This window comes from Pongo abelii, chromosome 8 (genome assembly GCF_028885655.2).
Source record: "Pongo abelii isolate AG06213 chromosome 8, NHGRI_mPonAbe1-v2.0_pri, whole genome shotgun sequence".
Lineage (NCBI taxonomy): Eukaryota > Metazoa > Chordata > Mammalia > Primates > Hominidae > Pongo > Pongo abelii.
In genome coordinates, this window is record NC_071993.2 from 15,718,587 (window position 1) to 15,740,949 (window position 22,363).

General features: G+C 38.8%; 1 protein-coding gene across 2 annotated transcripts in view; it reads right to left on the reverse strand.

Annotated features, from left to right (window-relative positions):
• ITGA8 (integrin subunit alpha 8) overlaps positions 1-22,363 on the reverse strand; it is a 199,316-nt gene that overhangs the window by 84,850 nt on the left and 92,103 nt on the right. For both annotated transcript variants that reach the window (XM_024253918.3, XM_024253917.3), the window contains exons 14-20: positions 17,816-17,861; positions 14,948-15,055; positions 9,538-9,593; positions 8,981-9,135; positions 7,589-7,726; positions 7,032-7,099; positions 5,519-5,666 (exon numbers count right to left, since the gene is read on the reverse strand). In XM_024253918.3, the coding sequence (XP_024109686.2) occupies positions 5,519-5,666; positions 7,032-7,099; positions 7,589-7,726; positions 8,981-9,135; positions 9,538-9,593; positions 14,948-15,055; positions 17,816-17,861 (719 nt within the window). The remainder of the gene's footprint in view (positions 1-5,518; positions 5,667-7,031; positions 7,100-7,588; positions 7,727-8,980; positions 9,136-9,537; positions 9,594-14,947; positions 15,056-17,815; positions 17,862-22,363) is intronic.

Here is a 22,363-nt window from a genome sequence, read left to right on the forward strand (position 1 = left end):
TAAAACCCTGCTCCCAGAATCCCCAGATAGACAGACACATGGAAATATCTGTCCTAGTTATTGAGAAAGGAATGGGTCACTAATATTTGAAGGCACAATTTAATAATCCTCTCTTCAAATATCCTGAATGACAGTTAGTTACGTCGGTTGAGCTAAGAAATATGTTTTCAAAAAGGTGATAATATTCTTTCTTCTCGAAGTTAGGTTTAGTATGTATTCAGCTCCTTGAGGATCCATAACTAACCCCTAATCATACAGAGATGCTTTGTGTTGGGATTATTAACTCAGTCATGAAAACAGAAAAAACAAAACCCAGAAAAATCTTTTGTAAGTGCTCATATGTCCCTTGAATTACATTCAAGGATTTAGTTTCTATAGTAATTTTTTTTTTTAATCTCACCTAAAGGTTAAAAGTTATATGTAAAGTTTTTTCCCAGCTTTCTGGAAATAGTTCTTTGACATCACTCAAAGAGTTTTTTCTCCCTTTCACATCCCCTCCACCCTTTTTCTTTTTTTAAGCATTATTTCCTCTCTTTAATAAGAGGAACAATGACTTTTTATGGACATTTCTGGATTATTTTCCTCTGCAGTTCCAGGGACATTCTTGTTCTAATCCATTTATAGCTCTTAGAGTGTTCTTCATTCACTGAAAATATTAACTGTGTACCCACTGTTTACCAGACATGACAAATAAGACCCCTTGTCCTCACTGAATTCTTAATGATTTTAACAATGTAACAAGTAATTCTAAGCAATTATAACAGCAGTGGAAACACACAATTGCAGTAGAGATGGGAAATTTTATGATAGGATAAATAAATAGTGACAAAGGAGGACCTGCACATAGATCCAAGCAATCAGAGAAGGCATCCTGGAGGAAGTGGCATCTAAGCTGATGGGGGCAGTGCATATCAGTGGTTAAGAACAGGGGCCCAGCCAGGCGTGGTGGCTGACATCTGTAATCCCAGCACTTTGGGAGGCCGAGGCAGGTAGATCACCTGAGGTCAGCAGTTTGAGAGCAGCCTGGCCAACATGGTGAAACCCCGTCTCTACTAAAAATACAAAAATTAGCTGGGCATGGTAGCCAGCACCTGTAATCCCAGCTACTAGGGAGGCTGAGGCAGGAGAATCGCTTGAACCCGGGAGACAGAGGTTGCAGTGAGCTGAGATCGCGCCACTGCACTCTGGTCTGGGTGACAGAGTGAGACACCATCTCAAAAAAACAAAACAAAACAAAACCAAAAAACAAAACAAACAGGGGCCTGGACCTAACAGTTGATGTTTGAACTTGCTTCTGCTACATAATAGCTGTACAACCTTGGGCATGTTACTTAATTTATTCTTATCTATAAAACAGGGATAGTGACAGCAGCTTCTCTATAAGGCTGTTATAAGAATGAAATACATTCTTTTTTAAAACTATTATTATACTTTAAGTTCTAGGGTACATGTGCACAATGTGCAGGTTTGTTACATACGTATACATGCGCCATGTTGGTGTGCTGCACCCATTAACTCCTCATTTACATTAGGTATATCTCCTAATGCTATTAAAAAAAAGAATGAAATACATTCAAGAACTCAGAGGATTACCCAGTTCATAGCAGTTGTTCAGTAAATGTTAGCCACCTCAATTATTATTGTCTTAATTATTATTAAGCCTCAATTTTTATTAAGTCTCAATTATTATTTGAAGGATGAGTAGAAAGAAGTGAAAATAAGTAGGATAGATAAAGAGGATGAGGGAGCAGAGTTGGTGTGTTGGGAGGAGAAACGGCTGGAACAAGCTCTCCGTGTCATTACAGGAATGGAAAAGGAACTCAAGCCAGCTGGAAGCGTCAGCATTTAGCGATGAGGCTGAAGAGGTGAGCAGGGGTGATATGATCAAGGGCCTCATGCATTACCTGAAGGATTTGGATCTTATCCTCAAAGCAATGGGGAGCTAGTGAGGATTTGAAGACAATGCCATGCTCAGATTTGTAATTTAGAAAGATGGATTTTTTTCTAGGTTAGAGGTAAGGAGTTGGCAAGATGAACTAGGAAGACTGTTGCAATAATCTGGGCAAAAGATCATGGCAGCCTGGATGAAGGTAGTGACAGTGGCTGTTGGATGGATTCAGTCCACAGTCTCTCTAGTGCATATCCTCTCCATCCAACTGCTACTGTCATCACCCTCATCCAGGCTGGCATCACTTTAGGTATTAGAAGCCAGGGGATGCTGGTGTCATTCTTGTACATAGAAAATGAAAGGGAAGCTGGATGTGGTGGCTCCCACCTGTAATCTCAGCACTTTGAGAGGCAAGGCTGGGGGATCACTTGAGGTCAGGAGTTCAAGACCAGTCTAGCCAACATGGTGAAACTGATCTCTACTAAAAATACTAAAATTAGTCAGGCGTGGTGGTGGGCGCCTGTAATCCCAGCTACCCGGGAGGCTGAGGAAGGAGAATCGCTTGACCCCGGGAGGCAGAGGTTGTAGTGAGCCAAGATCATGCCTCTGCACTCCAGCCTGGGCAACAGAGTGAGACTCCATAAAAAAAAAAAGAAAGAAAAAAGAAAATGACAGGGAAGAGGGGTGTGAGTGGGAAGACCAAAAGTCTGGATACAGACATGCTGAAGGCGAGGCCGCTGTGAGGGATTGAACAAGAGATGATAACAGGTCCCTAGAATCGTTCACAGAGACAGAAAGTAGAACGGTGCTTACCAGGGCCTGGGGAGAGGGAGCAATGGGGAATTATTTTTAAGGGTTGCAGAGGTTCAGTTTGGAATGATGAAAAAGGTCTGGAGATGGACAGTGGTGATGATTGCACTACCATGTAAATATGTCACTGAACTGCACGCTTGAAAATGGCTAAAATGATAAATTATATCTTACATGTATCTTACTACAATCATAATGATGATGATGATGATGATAAATATAAAGCATATACACCTTTTTTCACAGAAAAATTAAGGAGAAAAATCACCAAAAGGAACTATAAAGGCTGGCTCAACTAAGGTTTCTAGAGCAAGAGATGATAAGCATTTACATTTTCTAAAAAGATGAATGTTTTCAACAAAAGAATAGCCAACCTTACAATCAGATAATGCCTAATATTTTTCCCCTTGAGGAAAAAATGGTTAAAAAATCTTGAACTGAGTTGAAGTCAGAAGGTAGAAACCTCAAACTGTTTCCAAACAGGGAAGAAATTAGAATGTGGCTTAGTCACATAAAATTCAAAGACCGAGCTAAGTCTCTGCCAAAGGGAAATTGACAGAGAAAAAAGTAGTGAAGGAATCATTTGAGATTACAGATAATGTCCCTTGTAATGTTTACAGACAAAGAAAGAATCCTAAGTGCTCTCCCGTGTTTTCTATGCAACAAAGCCAACAGTAAACTGGATGTTTTGCTAAAAGAACATTTTAGAATAGGTCCTTTGTCTAGTGAAGTCAGGGGTGGAGTGACAAGAAGGGAATTGAAATAAAAATATGAGTGGAGCTCTGGAATATTAAAAACAAAACATACTCAAGCTTCGTTTTTGTGTTTGTTTATGCGTTATCTGCAGGTAAGTATTTGTAGATGACATTTTTCTTTCTGTTTTTGCTTGTAGAGATTTTATTATGAAATGACATCTTCAAATCAAAGTCGTTATTAAACACCATTTTTATAAGTTGTGTGTATAATTACTCCATATATTCTTATTTATTTGTATCTTAAAGTGACTTTAATAGAGAAATGAAGAGGATTAAAAAAAATCACATAATTGGCCGGGCAAGGATGGCTCGTGCCTATAATATCAGCACTTTGGACCGCCAAGGTAGGTGGATTGCCTGACCCCAGGTGTTCAAGACCAGCCTGGGCCATATGGCAAAACCCCCTCTCTACAGAAAATACAAAAATTAGCCAGGCATGGTGGTGCACACCTGTAGTCCTAGCTACTCAGGAGGCTGAGATGAGGGTTTTGCTTGAACCCAGGAATCGGAGGTTGTAGTGAGCTATGATCATGCTGCTGCACTCCATCCTGGGAAACAGAGCAAGATCCTGTCTCAAAAAAAAAAAAAAAAGAAAAAATACAAGAAAGAAGAAAATGGGATGATTATAAACCACTCGCTGGAGAAATCAGGGTTTATATTGATTTTCATATTTGAAATAACAGGGAAATGAAAGCTGAGTGGAGAGTTGCAAACACTCTTGAAAAGAAATGGAATTATTTTTCCCCTCTATCCAACTTCACTGTCAACATGGAAGAGCTAAGAATAATTTAGGACTATTTTTTTAAAAACTACTTTATTAAGATGTGACTGACATACACAAAACAGCAGTACATATTTAATGTATAACGTTTGATGACTTTGGAGTTTTTTTTTTCCTATACATTTCTTCAACAGAAACTCAAGGATTTTAAATGACTGTTAAAGATGCTCTATCATTACCCATCTGGATTTTTTAATTTTTTGTTTTTTACTAAGAAGATCATTCAACTAAAACAAACAAACAAACAAAAATCATGAGACTAGAAGTGTGAATAGAGAATTTTATATTCCCTAAGTTTTTTAATGCCTTTAAAATACCAATATCACAACAACAGTTTGCTAACATCTGTTTAGAAGAATTACTTTTCATTACATTATTCAATCATTAAAATGGACAAGGTCCTCAGGGGGTGTGGTATTTGGAAACTAGTAGACATTTAATATATTTAAGCTAAATGAACAACGCTATCAGCAAGTATGTAAGGAGCACCTACTTTACACCTCATCCTATGAAGGGAAACGTGACACTTGGGCTTTACCCTTAATTGTGAGTTTGTATATTTCAGACACTGAGGGACTTTCTCTGTTATTCTACAATGTATTTTTAATGGTTTTCTAGACCAAGTGATTAAGGACACTGCAGAACTGGAGGATGCTTTGAATGGGAAGATTCATGTTCTGATAAGGAAGGGGAAGACTATAAATAGCATTGTTGTCATTTAAACAAATAGTGGCATTGAGGAATGGCAAATGAGGAAGACCAGGCTGTTCCTGGTCATAATTCTGACAAGGTGGACCAAGAAGAAAGGGAAAGGACCTTGTTTCCCTTCCGGTGTCAGTCCAGGCTTTTATCAGTGTTCAGCAGGGATTGGCTGGACCTTCTTTCCTAACCAATAACGAAAACCAGGCTCCCTGACATGTGCTTGAAACTGATAGGAACTCAGTGCAAGGCTAGAAAAGTCAGCGAAGACAGGGAGTTAGCTTGGGAGTTTAGCTTTTTGATTGCGTTGGTAAGCTTCTTCTTTCAGCCAGTCTTGTTCTCTTTTTTGCTTTAGCTCTTGATCTTTGGCCAATCTATCTTTGCACTGTGGCAAAGAAAGACATTAATACTGTGTAAGCCCACCTCCGCTTTGTGGCTCATTGCTGTTATGATTTAACAAAAGAAGGTATCATTTTGCTGTCTTTCATTAAGGAAGAAACTCTCAGCCAAGATGGCCCTTCTTAACATTTACTTGACTTCAAAAATATACCTAGCTCTTGACTTCAAACAATTTGCAGGCATTACCTTGTTGTTGCGTTCGATCCCAACATAATCTGCCTCTTCTGGTATCATTACAAAGAGTTCAGCTTCATATGCTCCTTCCCCTTCATTTCTTGCATTTATTATGAGCATAAGGTGATTTTCATCTCCAATGATTACCTGATGCTTATCTCTAAAAATGCAGTTTAAAAAGAAGTATTAGGTACTCTACTTCTTGGCTTCGTGAATATTTTATTTAAGGATTTATCGAGGAGGAAAAGAAAAATGGCACGTGCAAAAAAAGAAGATGGACCATCCTGAAGAGATGGTAGGAAGAGGCAAGAGAATCACCTCTGGGTAAAAAGGGCAGGAAAACATCCAGTAGTGTGTTGGTAAATGTTTAACAACCAGTTCTCAAAAAAAAAAAAAAAAAAAAGGATTGATTTATAGCATTTTCAGATTCCAGTGGTGTAAATCCATGAACCGTGGTCGTTTTCAAGCTACCAACATATTTAACAATCTACCAACAAAATTACTGCAAATTTAACATTTCACTTACAAGCCAGAATGAAGCAGCTTCAGCACTTCACTAAAAACATACATTAGGAAGAAAATGGGCAATGGAATAAAAGGAAGAGAGGTGGTTTAGAAAGTAAGAGGGATAGATTAATGCAAAGGAAATAATGAGAGGGAAGAAGCAGGCAGATACAATAAGATCTTAAATCACTGGTAGAGGACTTCAAGGTATTTTGAAGAAACGCAGTTCACTTAGAACTGCAAATCAAACCAATAGTTGGAAATGCCTACTCCACTTTTTAACCTTACTCAAAGCGATTGCATTTGAAGTTGATAAATTATGAAATTTGGGGGAAGTCCCTCTGAGAAGTTACCAAGCAGATTCCAAACACTGGCAGTGAGATAGTTACTGGGAGGGAAAGAAACACAAATCTGTTTCTCGACCACAGAATGTTTTACATCCTAGTCCATGTCTTCCCATAACAGAATACAGTGCAATTTCCAGTGCTGGAATGGGGGCATCCATTACTGGCAACTGTGAAGCCCTTTGATTCTTTTCGATTTTGTGACACCTTCTGCTTTACTCCATAGAGTGCTATTTAGGTTTATTTATTCAGTCAGTTAAAATTAATTTTGTTTTGACAGTTTTAAGGATGCCTTTGAGTCATGGGGTGCTGAAAAAAAGTTTGGTTGACGGTGTAGATGGGACCTGCCTGTCTGAATCCTTTGTCTACTTGACTGAGGCAAGTAAATATAACCCGAGCCACCCCATCAATGAGTTTACTTTCAACAAAAACATTTTTTTTTCACTTTTGCTGAAAGATGAAACGGCCCAGGCAAAATCTTAGGGTGTGTCATTTGACACCAATGACAAATAACTGACCCAAACCACAGGCTAACCCAAAGTGTAGCCAAGCTCAAGAATTTCACGCAGCATAGTTTTTCATAGTCATTGGAAGTGTATACTTTCTCCAGAGAACCTTTACATAAATACCTGTAATTCCATTAGATAGAAAGCACACGTTTAGTTGTTTAAACTTACGTTCTAGCCGACAGCTTCAAGTCAGGAACACACAGATTGTCTTCTCCACAGTCCACCAGAATGTGAGCCTGTGTTGTATAAACATACATCAGGAACAATCTAGGAAAGTCTGATTCACATCCTTTTTCTTGAAAATTCTGAATGGTGCCACGAACGGAACCAGAGCTTTCCTCTCACTATGCATGACCCTACCCAAGCCAGTAGCCTACATTTCACAGTGACCTCCCAATACAGGCCACTTTACATAATAGCCCAACTCCAAGGCACTCTGAAATATCTGTAAAGAATGCAACTCTGGCCATGGCTTGAGGATTACAGGCTGTATTGCTTCCATTACAGCCACATTTTGAACAAATTAAATCTTGGTTGCACAAGAGGAAAGGCTTCCGAAAAACACAATCATGCAGTGTTTCAGGAAACATGGTAGGAAAACTCCCAAATGTTCCATGTCTGCATGCAGAAATAAAAATGAAAGCTGGCTTTAGTCTTAAAGCCATAAGAACAACACCCCAGAGAGTTTGCTTGAGAAAATGCCATCAAAGACCGTGAAGGACTACCTGTTCACTAACAATGTTTTCTCTGTAGTAGTTCAATATTGGTTTCACTTCCAGGCCTTCTTTAAAGATGGATTCGTCCAAACTGTAATTCAAACTAATGTTGATTGGAGATAATTTATCTCGGAATTCAGTTTCATCCTAGGAAAAATAATCACAAACTCAACAGAGGCTCCATGAAATAGCTGCAAGATGTCAGTCTGCAAAAGTTAGGCAACACTGGAATTTACTCAATGAAAGTGAATGATGAAACAATTATCTTTGCAGCAGGCTTAGATGGAGGCTGATTTATGTGGTATGTAGTAGCCAGCATACCTAATATACGTGCAGTGATGAAATCATTTAGAGCTGCGGCTTCATTGAAATACACTTCTGGAGCCAATCTTTGGGTTCTCCAGACCTTCAACAACTCATGCAGAACTGGTCAAGTTGCAAAGTAAAAGATTACACGTGTATATCATAAATGTCACAAAAAACATCATGAATTTGGATTTTTGTTTTCGTGAGGTTGCCAGAATTTATGAGTTCTTTCTTGGGGCTCAGAAGAAGAAAACATCTTGATTCTCTTCCTCTCATCATCTTTTTAAGCCCTTGCCTGCATGAACTTCAGAACACCTTCAGGATATTTGAAGTTCTTTTGGAAAAAGAAACAGAACTCCTTTATTAGGGAGGGGTAAGCAGCAAACAGCAAGCACTAAACACACGGTGGATATGTCACCCTTCAATTGTGTGCCAATCAAGGGTCAGGTATCCAACTTTTCATTCTTGAGTGTGACTGTGAACCTGTGATCTTCCCTAGGGTGGTCCTTGCTAACTAAGCTCCCTAATGGAAAAGAGAAATTAAGACAGTTATCACAACCTCACAACTGGCAAGGTGAAGATAGGTAATTGTGTTATAAATATTTTTACTTTAAAATTTCGGTAGGTTTTGAAGTCATTGTAAAAAGACATTACTTTAAAGAAGATAATTATAAATTACTTCTAATAAAAGCTTTGAATGCCTAAATGTTTTCCTGAGTTGGATCTGAAATGTGCATTGATAAAATCTAACAAGACATACTCACATAGGAGAAAAATTCACATAAATTGTGTTGCACTTTTATGTACTTTGGGGAGGAGGCGGGTAGAAATGAAAACCATGTGAGCTGAATGCCATTATAAAGATTTTGTTCAAAATGAAAAGAAGCCTTAGAAATTAATAGCAACACATCATCAGGTTAGTTGAAGTCAGGATCAAGAGGAGAGTATTTGACCCTAAAATAAAGATTCCTGCTATGAAAATGAAAACAGACAGATGGGGGTCTATGCAGACAAACATGATGGTTAAATGGAGAAAAATGGTTGGAATTTGGATATGAAGGTGAGAGGCCAGAGAAGTCTTTCTGGAATACTTACTCGAAGGTAAACGATGAAATCCTGGCACTGGTGGGATTTCTGCCATTTTATCACAAGAGGGAAGATGCGATGAGCCTGATGGTTTTCAAGGAAGAGTGTCCGTTTAATGGCTCCTTTCTGTTTCAGGGAATCTAATTGCACCTCTGCCATCAAGACTAAAGGACAGAAGTAAAGTAGAGAAAAAGTATTCAGTGAACACAGTGCTCTATCAGAGAGATGAATTTCCATTTCAAGTTGCTTAGTCAGGAAACATTTATTTTTCATAGTTGAGATCAAGCATGATAAATGAGCTGGAAAAATTTTATAACATACTCTCCAAGCTAAAAATGTTTTATAATGGTTTTATAAAAGTTGTAATTTTCCCTACAATTATATGTTCTTATAAATAATAGTATTACCAAGTATTGAAGTAATATTTATTAGAAGGTTCCATATATGCAAAAGACATCTTGGTATTCCTCAAGGGTTCTTTCATTTTTTATGGTCTGTGCAGAGACATGGTTACTGTTCAACTTTCTTAGTATAGCATAAGAATGTAAAAATGAAAACATGCTTACCTATTGTGTTTGCAATGCTCTGGCCTGTGACAGATGCACATACTCTTAAAGAAAAGCTGTAGAAAATAATAGTAATTTATTGGTTAATGAAGTTTTGAATCTAAAGTAGAAGCCTTCCTTTACCTCATCCCAGATCATGAATATCATTTTCTCTATATATTTCTAATTACACACACACACACACACACACACATACACACACACACACCCCTTCCTCCAATTGATCTCAACACTAATACAATCAAGACAAGTGACATTATTATTACATGGAAGGTAATACTGGAAAATAGTACAGGAGGTTAACTGATTTAATCAATTGCTCAATTAATCAATTACATGTTGCTTTTATTCAATGAATACATGTCAGTATCTTCCATGTGCCAGGGAGGGAAGAATTAGGCAGCAGAGCAAGAGGATAGCTAGAGGTAAAATCTGTAGGTGAGTAAGAATCTGGACCCATTTGAGGAAACTGAAGAAATTCAATGTGGTCGGGGCACTGAGCAAGATGGCAAAGTTGTAGGAGGCAAGGCTGGCTTGGTGGATCGGTAAGGAACAGGGCTTTGAAAGTCATGCTAAAAAATGCAGATTTAATCTTCAGAAGCATGGAGCACAAGGTATGCTTAACTTAAAACACCCACTCTGCTTAGAAGGAGATGGAATTTGGCAGAACCTTGCTACAGTTGGGGTAAGACTGGAGGTAGAGACGAGAAGAGGGAGGGGAGAAAGAGAAAACAGCAAGCTTAGCATGGCTGTCTCAAGCTAGGTGCGCAAAATGATACAGGAATAAAGACAATCAAGAGAGGGCAGATGTCCATGAGAGACATTTTGGAGTTGTGCCTTGAACACACCATCACTACCATTCAAGGCAATGTCTGCACTGGCTTATAGGATGATCTGCACTTGGCTTTGGTCTGTGGCTACAGATGGAATGAGAGACGACTGACTCCCTGGCTGCCTTTGTTGAATGAAAGTGCTCACCTCTCCCTGAAAAATTCCAAGCCCTAACAGCCATCACTAGAGATGGGGCCTTTTTGCATTTCTAGGAAAGTGAAAATATAAGAAAATACTTAAGTATGGTTTAATGACAATCATAAACTTTTACCAGTAAAATACTATAGTATGATTTGGATATTTCTACAGAATTCAAAGGGAGTAAATAATCCCCAATCATACTTTAATTATGTGTCAGCTTCCTGTGTCAAATATAATGAAAAAGTGTCACATCTGGGACTCATCTATCTACTGTGACCTCAGTCAATGTCTCCCCCCCGGGGTAAATAATTTGCCACATACCATTAAGCCAAAAGTTTTCTGAAATGTCTATGCTATTACAAGTGTTTATTCCGCTTCCCCAGAGAAATCACTGATTCCAACTCGCTTCTGCTTCAATTAGAATTATTCAAGAAAGATGGAAAGTTAATCACATCTTTCAATTTTGTAGTAAGCCTGGCTTTCAAAATTAGAATTTTTCTGTATCCAACATTTTTGAAAGTATTTGAGTGTATGTTCAGATCAGCCAATGATCTTTTTTTCTATTCATCATCAACTGTGTAGACCAAAGCCATTAGCTTTTATAAAATAAATTCCTATTTGTAATGAAATTATCAACATATATACATTAAAATCATTTTAGATACAGTATTTTTAATTCAAACAATTCAAAATCAATAACAAATTTTTAAAAAGGAATAAAGTTATACAAATGAACTTTTTTTTCTTATGGGATGGTATATAGTTGATAAATGATGTTATCAGCTAAAGGGTTACTATTTATTTATGAATTACGTGTCAGTATAAATCTCTATTTCTTTCTTAGCTCTCTCTGTTTTCTGAATATCATTAGCAAATGGATGACTTTAACTTTTTTTCATACAAGTGTAATATCACTGCTACAATGTACTGAATTCTCAATAATAGCACTCCAACCTGAACCTGCCAGTTCATAGATTACTTTAGTGGAAAAGAGTCTGTGAAGTCATAATTTTTCAAACTCTCTGTTATGATCTAAAGAAAATTTCAAGATTTTATAGTAGCGGGCTGATGTGTTCATTCTGAATTTAGAAAAACATACGTACTATATTATATATAAGCACACATACATCACAGGTCATATGGAGCATAGAATTAGGATGACTTGCAGGCCTACAGCTAATTACAAAGTATACTTGGGTCATTAGGGAAAGCTGTAAACTTTTATTAAATTAGAATTAAAATTTCAAACTAGAAATATTGGTCATTTTCAGTATGGCCCATTAGTCTAAATAGGTCTGATTGGAACAAAAAACCCATCAAATCAACCCAGGTCCCTTATTACATAAATTCTAAATTAAACTGTCTGTGGACAGTGCTTTTGATATGGCCAGAAGGCAGGGTGATACACTACATGATCTTCTGAGGCTAGTCCCAACCCAAGCATGGTTGGAATAATGATTCTGCAATTTGACTGTGCTCATAGCTGGCTATGATGAAGAGAAAATGAGATAAATGTGAAACATGATTTAAAAGTACAAAGCAATTCATTTTACATTCTCATCAGTTTTCAGTCCTATTTCAGTGATAGCAAATAGCAGGTTTCACACAGTCACTGACATCTGACAAGTTTTTTTAATCAGGTTGGGCAACTGGGTCGTTACTCACTTTTACATTTTTTAAAATGAAGTATTTCGCTAGTTTTTCTTTTTATAATTGGTTAGTTGCCAGTTATATTAATATTTATTGAGCTGGCTTTTTTCCCCTTTTTTCTAACTTAGAAATGCCGATTAAAGATAGACACTTTATAAAACTACACCGCTGTTTGAAAGACACAGAAATCCACATCGATGGAAGTGAAGAACTATTTGCCAAGTAGAGTTTATGTGATAGTTTTCAGATGTATGATATAAAGTTATATCAAATACAGACACAAATAACAGCAGAGAAAATCAACAGAGACCTTTCAATCATTTTGGAAAAACTAAGCTAAGTTCCTAAAATAAGGAAAAAAGAGAATCGAAGAAACACATTCTAGACTAAACCAGCTGTTAACTTTCTGTCTTCTGAGGCTCTGAGGCACCATTCACAAATTTTGCATGTGAAAATAAGACCTCTTCCAGAAAAATGTATGCAATAGAAACAAATATAATTGTAAAGGGATATAAATTTGTCCGCATAACAAATTGCACTTTATCTTAATAATATGATTAAATACAGTTAGAAAATGGCTCATGAAAATAAAAGACATTTTCTTGTTAAAAAGTAATATTCTTTCCATAAAACCAAACAGAACTCTTTTTTTTTTTTTTTTTTTGAGACGGAGTTTCGCTCTGTCACCCAGGCTGGAGTGCAGTGGCATGATCTCAGCTCACTGCAAGCTCCGCCTCCCGGGTTCACGCCATTCTCCTGCCTCAGCCTCCCGAGTAGCTGGGACTACAGGTGCCTGCCACCGTGCCTAGCTAATTTTTTGTATTTTTAGTAGAGACAGGGTTTCACCATGGTCTCAATCTCCTGACCTCGTGATCCGCCCGCCTCGGCCTCCCAAAGTGCTGGGATTACAGGCGTGAGCCACCTCGCCCGGCCCCAAACAGAACTCTTAATCTGGTTAAAAACAAAACAAAAACATGCTTCAGTCTTATACAAATATCCATTAAACTAAAAACCCTCAGAATCAATTATCTAGTTCAAAACAACAACATTGTATATCAGAGTGTACCACATGTGCTTAAAGGAATTCAGCCTAGAAGTCCGTTCTGTTATGAAGGTGTGAACATGAGCCTATTTGGGGGAAATACTGAAGTTTTAATACTCTTGAACAAGTAGCAACTCTCACAGTTCATTGTTCATTTAATCATGCATGGGTAAGGATAAATGCTGGCTCTCTGACATATTTTCTGAGCTCAGGTTTTCATTATACTATTTTATGGTTTTAAACCATTTTAAAATGTGCCCAGGGCATTTTCCAACTCTTTTCAAAAGCAGTTAAAGAAGAGGATGCTCTCCCGCCACACTCCCCAGCTCCCAGCAATAGGATGTTTTTCAAAGAATTCTTCAGGGTCCTCTAAGTCCCCACCCTCCACCCTCAAAAGCTTTGACTCCAGTATGAACTCCTGTCAAAAGGCCATCAACAACATGTTAAAATTGGCTGGAAATAACTTCTCTGGGTCAAGAGTGGTTAGTTCTGCAATTCTGACATTCTCAGAAACCAAAAATACTGTCTGAGTTAGACCACATCTCCTGAAAAATGAGGGCAAAATATTAAACACCCCAAGGATTTGTTGATCTTTCAGAGGGTATACCCTGAAGGTATTAACCAACATAGTGACTTCTAACTCTTGAGGACCTACATATTGGGAAACAAAGTGGTATTTTCTTGAACTGTGTTATAGTCAAGTTCCATCTTGTACTCCCTCCAGATGGCTGACAAAATTCAGAAGGAACACTTTCAGGAGTCATATCAGCCATCTTCTGAAAGTACAAGCAAAGCCTCCATCATCCAGGCAAAAGGAATAATTCAATCGCTATTCTTAATGACAGACACAAAAATACAGCTTATGGCACAAAAATCTTGTATAATGTGTTCCTTCTGTCTAGCTGTGCATGCTAAGTTACAAAACTGGCATCTGTTGTCAGCATAGAAAACCCAGTAAATTAACCCAGTAAATTGACTAGAAATGGGACATCGGCTGGGCACAGTGGCCCATGCCTGTAATCCCGGGACTTTGGGAGGCCAAGGCAGGCGGATCACCTGAGGTCAGGAGTTCGAGACCAGCCTGACTAACATAGCGAAACCCCGTCTCTACTAAAAATACAAAAATTAGCTGGGAATGGTGGTGGGTGCCTGTAATTCCAGCTACTCAGGAGGCTGAGACACGAGAATCGCTTGAACCTGGGAGGTGGAGGTTGCAGTGAGCCGAGGTTGTGCCACTGCCCTCCAGCCTGGGTGACAAAGTGAGACTCCATCTCAAAAAATAAATAAATAAATAGGACATTATATGTGCCTGAAAAGCAGTATCTATAAGCATATGCCAAAATGTAAGAGTCTAGGTATTTTGTTATATTTTCACCTTGGTTAGTGTTTATTTTAGTACACCAAGAATCTAAGAGCTATCTCCAAGATTTGTCTCAATGGGAATTTCCCCAAATGTTTTTACACTTCTCATCTCACCTAGAGCCTGTAGATTAGAGAAGTAGCCTTTCAATGGTAAGTCGATAGCCAAAGATCAGCATCATATCATAGGTTCTCTTGAAAGACTAACTCCTTGCAACTCAAACTTGGGCCACAGACCAGCAGCAGCAGCATCTCTTGAAGCTTTTTTCGAGAAATGCAAAATCTAGGCCCTATGCCAGACTTACTGAATCCAAATCTGTATTTTTCACGAGATACCCAGGTGATATGAATTCACATTGGAGTTTGAGAAGCACTGGACTAACTCACCAGGCTGCAGATGTCATAGAGTCTGGAACCTGGCAAGTTTTATTTTCAAGATTGATAATCATTGGGTGCAGCAGAAGCTGGGCATCTACAGTCACAACCGGTCTTGCTCTGCAGGGAGAAAATGCAGGGTTTGTTTGAATAAAATGCAAATGTGATAGGCAGGCAGAAGCCCGCTTCACTGCATACCGAACTCAGTAGTAGACAGAATACTCCAGAGGCTAGTTGCCAACGTTCTCAGCATTTGTGCCAAGAATTTTGCTCACTGCATGAACAGGTGGGTAACACACTCAGCTAATTACCTCAAAACACATCTGGAAGCACACAAACACAAATAAAGAGTGCTGTGGGTCTGTCAAGCAAAGTTGTGTATGCAACCTAATTTCTTTATGAAGTGGGCCTCCAGTATTATGGCAATATTGCTGTGAAATATTGCTCTGCCACTGGCTAGCATATCTACATCCGTATCTGATGAAATACATCATCTTACAGCCATTCGTGTTTGTGAGTACTTGAAGTTTGCAACTTTTCATTGATAATTTTAATTTTGTGAGTACTTGAAGTTTGCAAATTATCATTGATAATTTTTAAATTTCTATTGATAGCTTTCAAGCTGAGCTTTGCAAATTTAGCTAAATACACGAAGGTGGGTTTGCAGAATAATTCTGTACATCAGCCAGAGAAGTGGTTCTCAATCCTGACTGCACAATATAATCACCCAAAGAGCTTTAAAACAAATTCTATGCCCAGGCCCTGCCACACCAACTGAACCAGAACTTATGGGGTAAGGATCAGACATTGGAATTTTAAACAAACTCTCCAGGTGATTCTAATACGTAGCCAAATTTGAGGAGAGAGACTGACAGCGTGTAAGTAAACTCAATTCCAGCCACCCAGATGAGGATAACAAAACAAAAAAGTATTAATAAATAATGGGGAAGGGAATAGAGCAGATTTTAAAGCTTGGTTCCAAGATATGATCGTTGGAAGCCAAAGTCCTCAAATGACAGGGAGAAATGAAGCCATGTTGGATAAGTTCCCCCCGCAACAAGAGGAAGGGCTGTGGCTTGGGGCTGAATGGGTTTACAGCACTGCTTTAAACAATAAGCAATGGGCCTGAAGGGATTTCTCCTAAGTTCCTTCATGCCACTTCTCTGTATTTTGTTACATAATTTTGCTTTCAATACTGTGTTAGTTCCACTCCTTGGAAAAGCAGATGATAAAACGGAACTAGATATGCAAGAGATGTACTGGGGTCAAACACTTATGAGGAAAAGTGGGGAGATAGTGGAGGGGGCTGGGAATTCTGATCCCTGGAAGGATCAAGGGAAGGACAGAGGACTGGATAAGAAAGTCCTGGCCTGGGCAATGGAGAGTCCTTGAGCCAAATTCGCCCGTGAGAGGAGTTCCATGTCTTGCAAAAACAGGCCTGCATTTGTGTTCTTGTGTTCGCTAATTGGCTGGGAGCAGCTCATGGAAAACACGGCCTTGGCATGAAAGTGGCAGATTGGAAGCGGAGCAGCTGAGCCCTGTGCCCATTCTGCTCCAGCAGCTCTGAGTGGTGCACTCCACGGCCACCGCAAACCCAAGCCCCATACTTCAGACACCTTGAGGGTTTTGACTGTCTGATTCTCTAGAACCTTAAGTGGGATATGGCTGGTACAAGTCAACCCTCTTTGAGTTTGTCTTGGGACTGACGAAGAAGAAAATCTTACCTATTTGAGGAAACTTAACCTTAGAATATCTCTGGAAGCCGACTAGGTTAGCACTATGCACCTAGTACACCCAGGTATGCCCTCAGCCTTTTGTCTTGATATCCTGACCTAGTGTCTTGAATTCTCATAAGTCATAAGACATTTTTTTGTTTGTTTGTTTGTTTTTGAGATGGAGTCTCACTCTGTCTTCCAGGCTGGAGTGCAGTGGCACAATCTCTGCTCACTACAACCTCCACCTCCCAGGTTCAAGTGATTCTCGTGCCTCAGCCTCCCGAGTAGCTGGAATTACAGGCATGTGCCACCATGTCCGGCCAATTTTTGTATTTGTATTTTAAGTAGAGCTGGGGTTTTGCTATGTTGGCTAGGCCAGTCTCAAATGCTTGACCTCAAGTGATCTGCCCACCTTGGCTGCCCAAAGTGCTGGGATTATAGGCGTGAGGCACCGTGTCCTGCCATTAAACTTTTTTTTTTTTTTAAAGAAGCTAATGTTGAGCACCATCTCTCTCCCAGTTACTATTCTGTGTACACCACACGCATATTCTCACTGAATCCTTTGAACAAAGGTAACCTTATAAATATTGTTTTTATCCTTCTTTTACAGATCAGAAATCTGAAACTGAAAGTGATAAGAACTTGCCCAAGATTACAAATCAGTCAGTGCGTGGAATGTCCAGGCTTGGAATCCATAGCTGTTGTATTTGAAATGTTTTCAATACTTGCCTTTGGAGGCTACCAACTCTTGGAATGTTCTATTCCCTAACTTTAGTGTCCAGTTTGATTATAGAAGCCAGGATAAATAGTAACATTCTTCTAACCTGCACCCCTTCTTTACAAGTGAACATTTCAATGCATTTTCAAAGCAAAGAGAATAAATCAAATTCAGTAACATCTAAAAAGTGGGTCATTTTATAAGATCTGCTTCATTTCATATCTTATTTAACATTATGTTCGTAAAATCTGGAAGTTTGATCATGCAGTATGAGAGTAAAAATGCAAAGGAAAGAAAGAGTGAGAGCAAAAAATACTTCTAGACTTTAAAAAGAGCATCTAAATATTCCCCAGAATAAATCGTTGGAATGCTCTCTTTAAGGCAAAACTAACAAGAAAATGTATTTGAAACAATGAGAAAAACATTTGAATACTACCAACCACATACCTGTAAACAGCGACTTTTCCTGTTCCAAATGCACCCACAATCAAATCTTAAAAAGACAAAAACACAGAACACATGCGTGAATCGTATAGAAACAATTTACTAAGTTCGAAATCGTAAGTAGCACATAGAATACCCCTACATGCTGATGGTATGAGAGCCACAAAATTAGAAGAGAAATCACACCTTTCTTAAGGCATTTTGGAAAGCGTGTTGGAGCTTCACTATAACCAACTTGATAAAACATCCATTAGTGGATCTCAAACCCTTCTGTGCTTAGGAAGGTCAATTTCTAGAAACTTATCATCGCATCACTTTTCCTATCCTCCAGGTTCAAGGCACATACCCCCAGGGAAGGAAAAGGGGAAAGTCAGGTGGTTAGTGTCCGCTAGGTACCAGGCTCATTACACATTTCATGTTATCACTCACCAGTGAATACCCTATGAGGAAGGGTTATTAACCCAGAAGTGGAACGTTCTGATTGTCATTTTGATACAACCGTTTGCTCTTTACAAATAGTATGGGTGGTGAGTATACTTTTGGCAAAGCAATCAGTAGTATGTAAAATAACTAACATATTATAATGATCTGAAGTAACAACAGCAATCCTAATAAATAGCACATGGAACAACACTGTATGCCAGGAGTCCTTTTAAAGGATTTCCTTTGAATGATTCCTAACAAGAAGGTAGGAGGTCTTTATTATTAGCACAATTTTGCAAATGAGTCAATTGAGACTTAAGAAGGCTAAACTGTAAATTTCCTAACATTCACACAAGTAGGTCAGTGGTGGAACTGGGTGACTGCAGTGGAGCAATCCTGGACTAGGTAAGGGGGAATGGTCACAATTATTTAGGTGATTGGCTAACATAGAGGTCAAACTGTCTGGTTTTTTTTTTTTCCTTTTTTGACAGAGTCTCTCTCCGTCGCCTAGGCTGGAGTGCAGTGGTGCAATCTCGGCTCACTGAAACCTCCACCTCCAGAGTTCAAGTGATTCTCCTGCCTCAGCCTCCCGAGTAGCTGGGACTACAGGCACCCGCCACAACGCCCAGCTAATTTTTTGTATTTTTTTTTTAGCAGAGACGGGGTTTCACCGTCTTAACCAGGATGGTCTCCATCTCCTGACCTCATGATCCACCTGCCTCGGCCTCCCAAAGTGCTGGGATTACAGGCATGAGCCACTGCACCCAGCGGGCTTTTCTTAATCTCATTTACAATGGCTGTCCCTGGTAGAAGCAATCAAACACAAATAAAAATGACAATGGCTAAATCTGCAGAGTAAAATTTAGATGTAAGAAAACTGGACCTCCATGGAACCAACCTAAGTGTCCATCAACAGTGGATTGGATAAAGAACATGTCGTACATAAACACCATGGAATATTATGTAGCCATAAAAATGAATGAAATCATGTCTTTTGCAGCAACATGGATGGAACTAGATGCCATTATCCTAAGTGAACTCAGAAACAGAAAATCAAATATTGCATGTTCTCACTTATAAGTGGGAGCTAAAACAATGAGTACACATAGATGTAAAGATGGTAATGATAGCCACTGGGGACTCCAAAAGTGGAGAAGGAGGGAGGGAGATAAAGGTTGAAGAATTACCCACAGAGTCCAATGTTCAATATCTGAGTGATGAGTACGCTAGAAGCCTAAACCCCTTTATGCATTATACTCATGTGACAAACATACACACGTATCCCCTGAATCTGAAATAAATTTAAAAAGAGAAGAAGAAAACTGGATTTGGTAGAAATAAGGGCCACAGAAGAAGGCTTACAACAGTTGAAAGTATAATTGGTTAATTCTAGCACAACGCGAATGAAAATAGAAAAACAAAAAACAAAGGTGGAGGGAGGTCCTATTTGGCCACTCCATATGGAAAACCAAGTCAGGAATTAAATTGATGTAATGGAATTTGTACAGGAAAATGATTTATAGCCGTATTCCCTTTGGCACTCACCTTTTGCACAGGTGATGTTGAGTGTCAACTTGATCAGATTGAAGCATGCAAAGTATTGTTCATGGGTGTGTCTGTGAGGGTGTTGCCAAAGGAGATTAACATTTGGGTCAGTGGACTGGGAAATGCAGACCCACCCTGAATCTGGTGGGCACCATCTAATCAGCTGTCAGCACTGCCAAAATAAAAGCAGGCAGAGGAACGACAAAGACTAGACTGGTTCAGTCTTTTGGACTCCATCTTTCTCCCGTGCTGGACGCTTCCTGCCCTCAAACATCGGACTCCAAGTTCTTCAGCTTTGGGACTCGGACTGGCTTCCTAGCTCCTCAGCTTGCAGACGGCCTATTGTGGGACCTCACCTTGTGATCGTGTGAGTCAGTACTCCTTAATAAACTCCCCTTTATGTGTTCAGCCATCTTATTAGTTCTGTCCCTCTAGAGAACCCTGACTAATACACCGTACATGTGAACAGAGAGATACTGCAGATGATTCTCCCCTTGAGGGCTTAGTATCCCTGGGAATGGCTTTTAGTCAATTACAGGTAGGAATTAGAAAGTGAGTGGCCCAGCTTCCTTATCAGTCAAGTGGGATAGCTGAGGTCTGTTCTTCGACTTTGCTTTCCCCAGCCAGATGGGGCCCTGATTGCCCATAGTGGCAACTGGCTTGATGATGATCTTTATTGCATTCTAATTTTCCGTGTCTCTCTTCTCTACCTTTACCAGTATTTCTCAGGATTTCTTAAATACACTGCTTGTTTTCTCATCCTCGTCTTAATGCCTGTTCTGGGACAACCCAACCTAAGACACAATAATACTTGTTAAAATTAAAAAAAAAAAAAGATCTGAAAGTTCTCCAGGTCAAAACCACTGTCAGATGTCTTAGGTTTTATGGATACAGAATCAGATTCAGTTATTAGACTTGGAACTTGACTCCAGAGCTCCATATTTAAAAACATGTGCATGCTGATGTTCAAATAAGTCGAACAGACGTCATCTAAAGAGCTCCGTATTCACGAAATTAAAGAACACGTTAAGCAAAGGGCTACACCTTGGCCACCTGCGACTCATGGAATAAAACATTCTTTTGTAAGGGTTTAAATCTCTGAAGCCAGATGCCGAAGTTTCTAAGTTTACCAGTTCTTAAAATTATAATGATAAATTCTATCAGAATTTCATTTTTTCAACTATGTTTACATGTATTCTTTCTGTTACATTGTCTCTTCTAGCAGATCGGTACATTTCTTTTTTCTAAATCAGAGAAAAACAGAGCTACTGATTTGAAGAAACATGAGCTCTGTTCTTCCTGTGTAATTACAAACTCCAATATTTAGACAAGTGTAACACAGGTGGCCCTGGCCTTAATCCATATCTTTTGACATGACACCAGATAGGAGAGCTCTGTTATGAAAACTGATTCACGATGAATTACGTGCTTTGTTCTTGGCTCCAAATAAGGTGAAATATTTATTTAATAAGATTAGACATTTTATAAATAACAGGCGAATTTTAAGAATTGGTTCTCTGGAAATGGCAAAGAAAATAAGACTGTAAGCCCTTCCAGGGCAGGAATCTTTGCGTTTGCACATCCCCAAATATTCATGGAATGGTATGGGTTGAAATAAATGAAGAAAGAAATAACTTTTGCATGCATGTTATCAGGCACAGTGCCAGATACAGAACAGAGACTTCATAAATGCCTGATTAAATAGGGAGCATAAGTAATAATGTAATAATAAGCTAAAGATACGAGAGATGAAGAAAATGAAACAATTAATTAAAACCGACTAATGTCAACTGCAGCTAAATTCTGCTGGAGTTTTGCATGTATACTTGAAGGTGTTGAGATACACACACACACACACACACACACACACACACGTTCCAGATTCTAGAAAGTAATATAAAGTCTCCATCACAACTAGATTGTCATTATAGGTGAGAATTTGAGGGACACCCTCCCAACGGTAATGAGACATGGGCTTTTCCTTTAGAAACTTTAATTCCTGTGCCTTCGGGTGGGAATTTTTTCTACTCTGGAAAAAATAAAATAACTGGCAGCACAGGCCACAATTTTCTTCATGAGAATGTGGTCACAGTTATTCAGAGACAAATAAAACAGTTACCTACCACAAAAGTATGTTTGCCTTTAGAGACGCTACCTTGGGACTATGCCTGCTAGAAAGAGCCAGAAGTACTTATGCTCGGGACCTTAAAATTGTCAGATCTCTCCAGGGGAGGAGAAATGATTTGCTAGTTTGTGTTTTGAATGAATTTCTCTTTTCAAAATATGTGGTTGGTTTTGGAAAGCACTACAATGCTTCCATCTATACACACATAAGTATAGAAGTTTGTGTATGCAGCGTATCTGTTATATATCTGTTCTATTTATATACACATACATTTATATTTATGCTGGAGTGTGTATATTTATGTGTGCATGTGAAATAATATTTAAATAATACTCAGAAATAATATTTTAAAATATTGCATAATTCTGTGCTTAGGAATTTAAATGATAATCTGGAGACAAAGTAGTTTCGGGGCTGATATTTGAATTTATAACACTTGGAACATTTTTTTCTCCCTT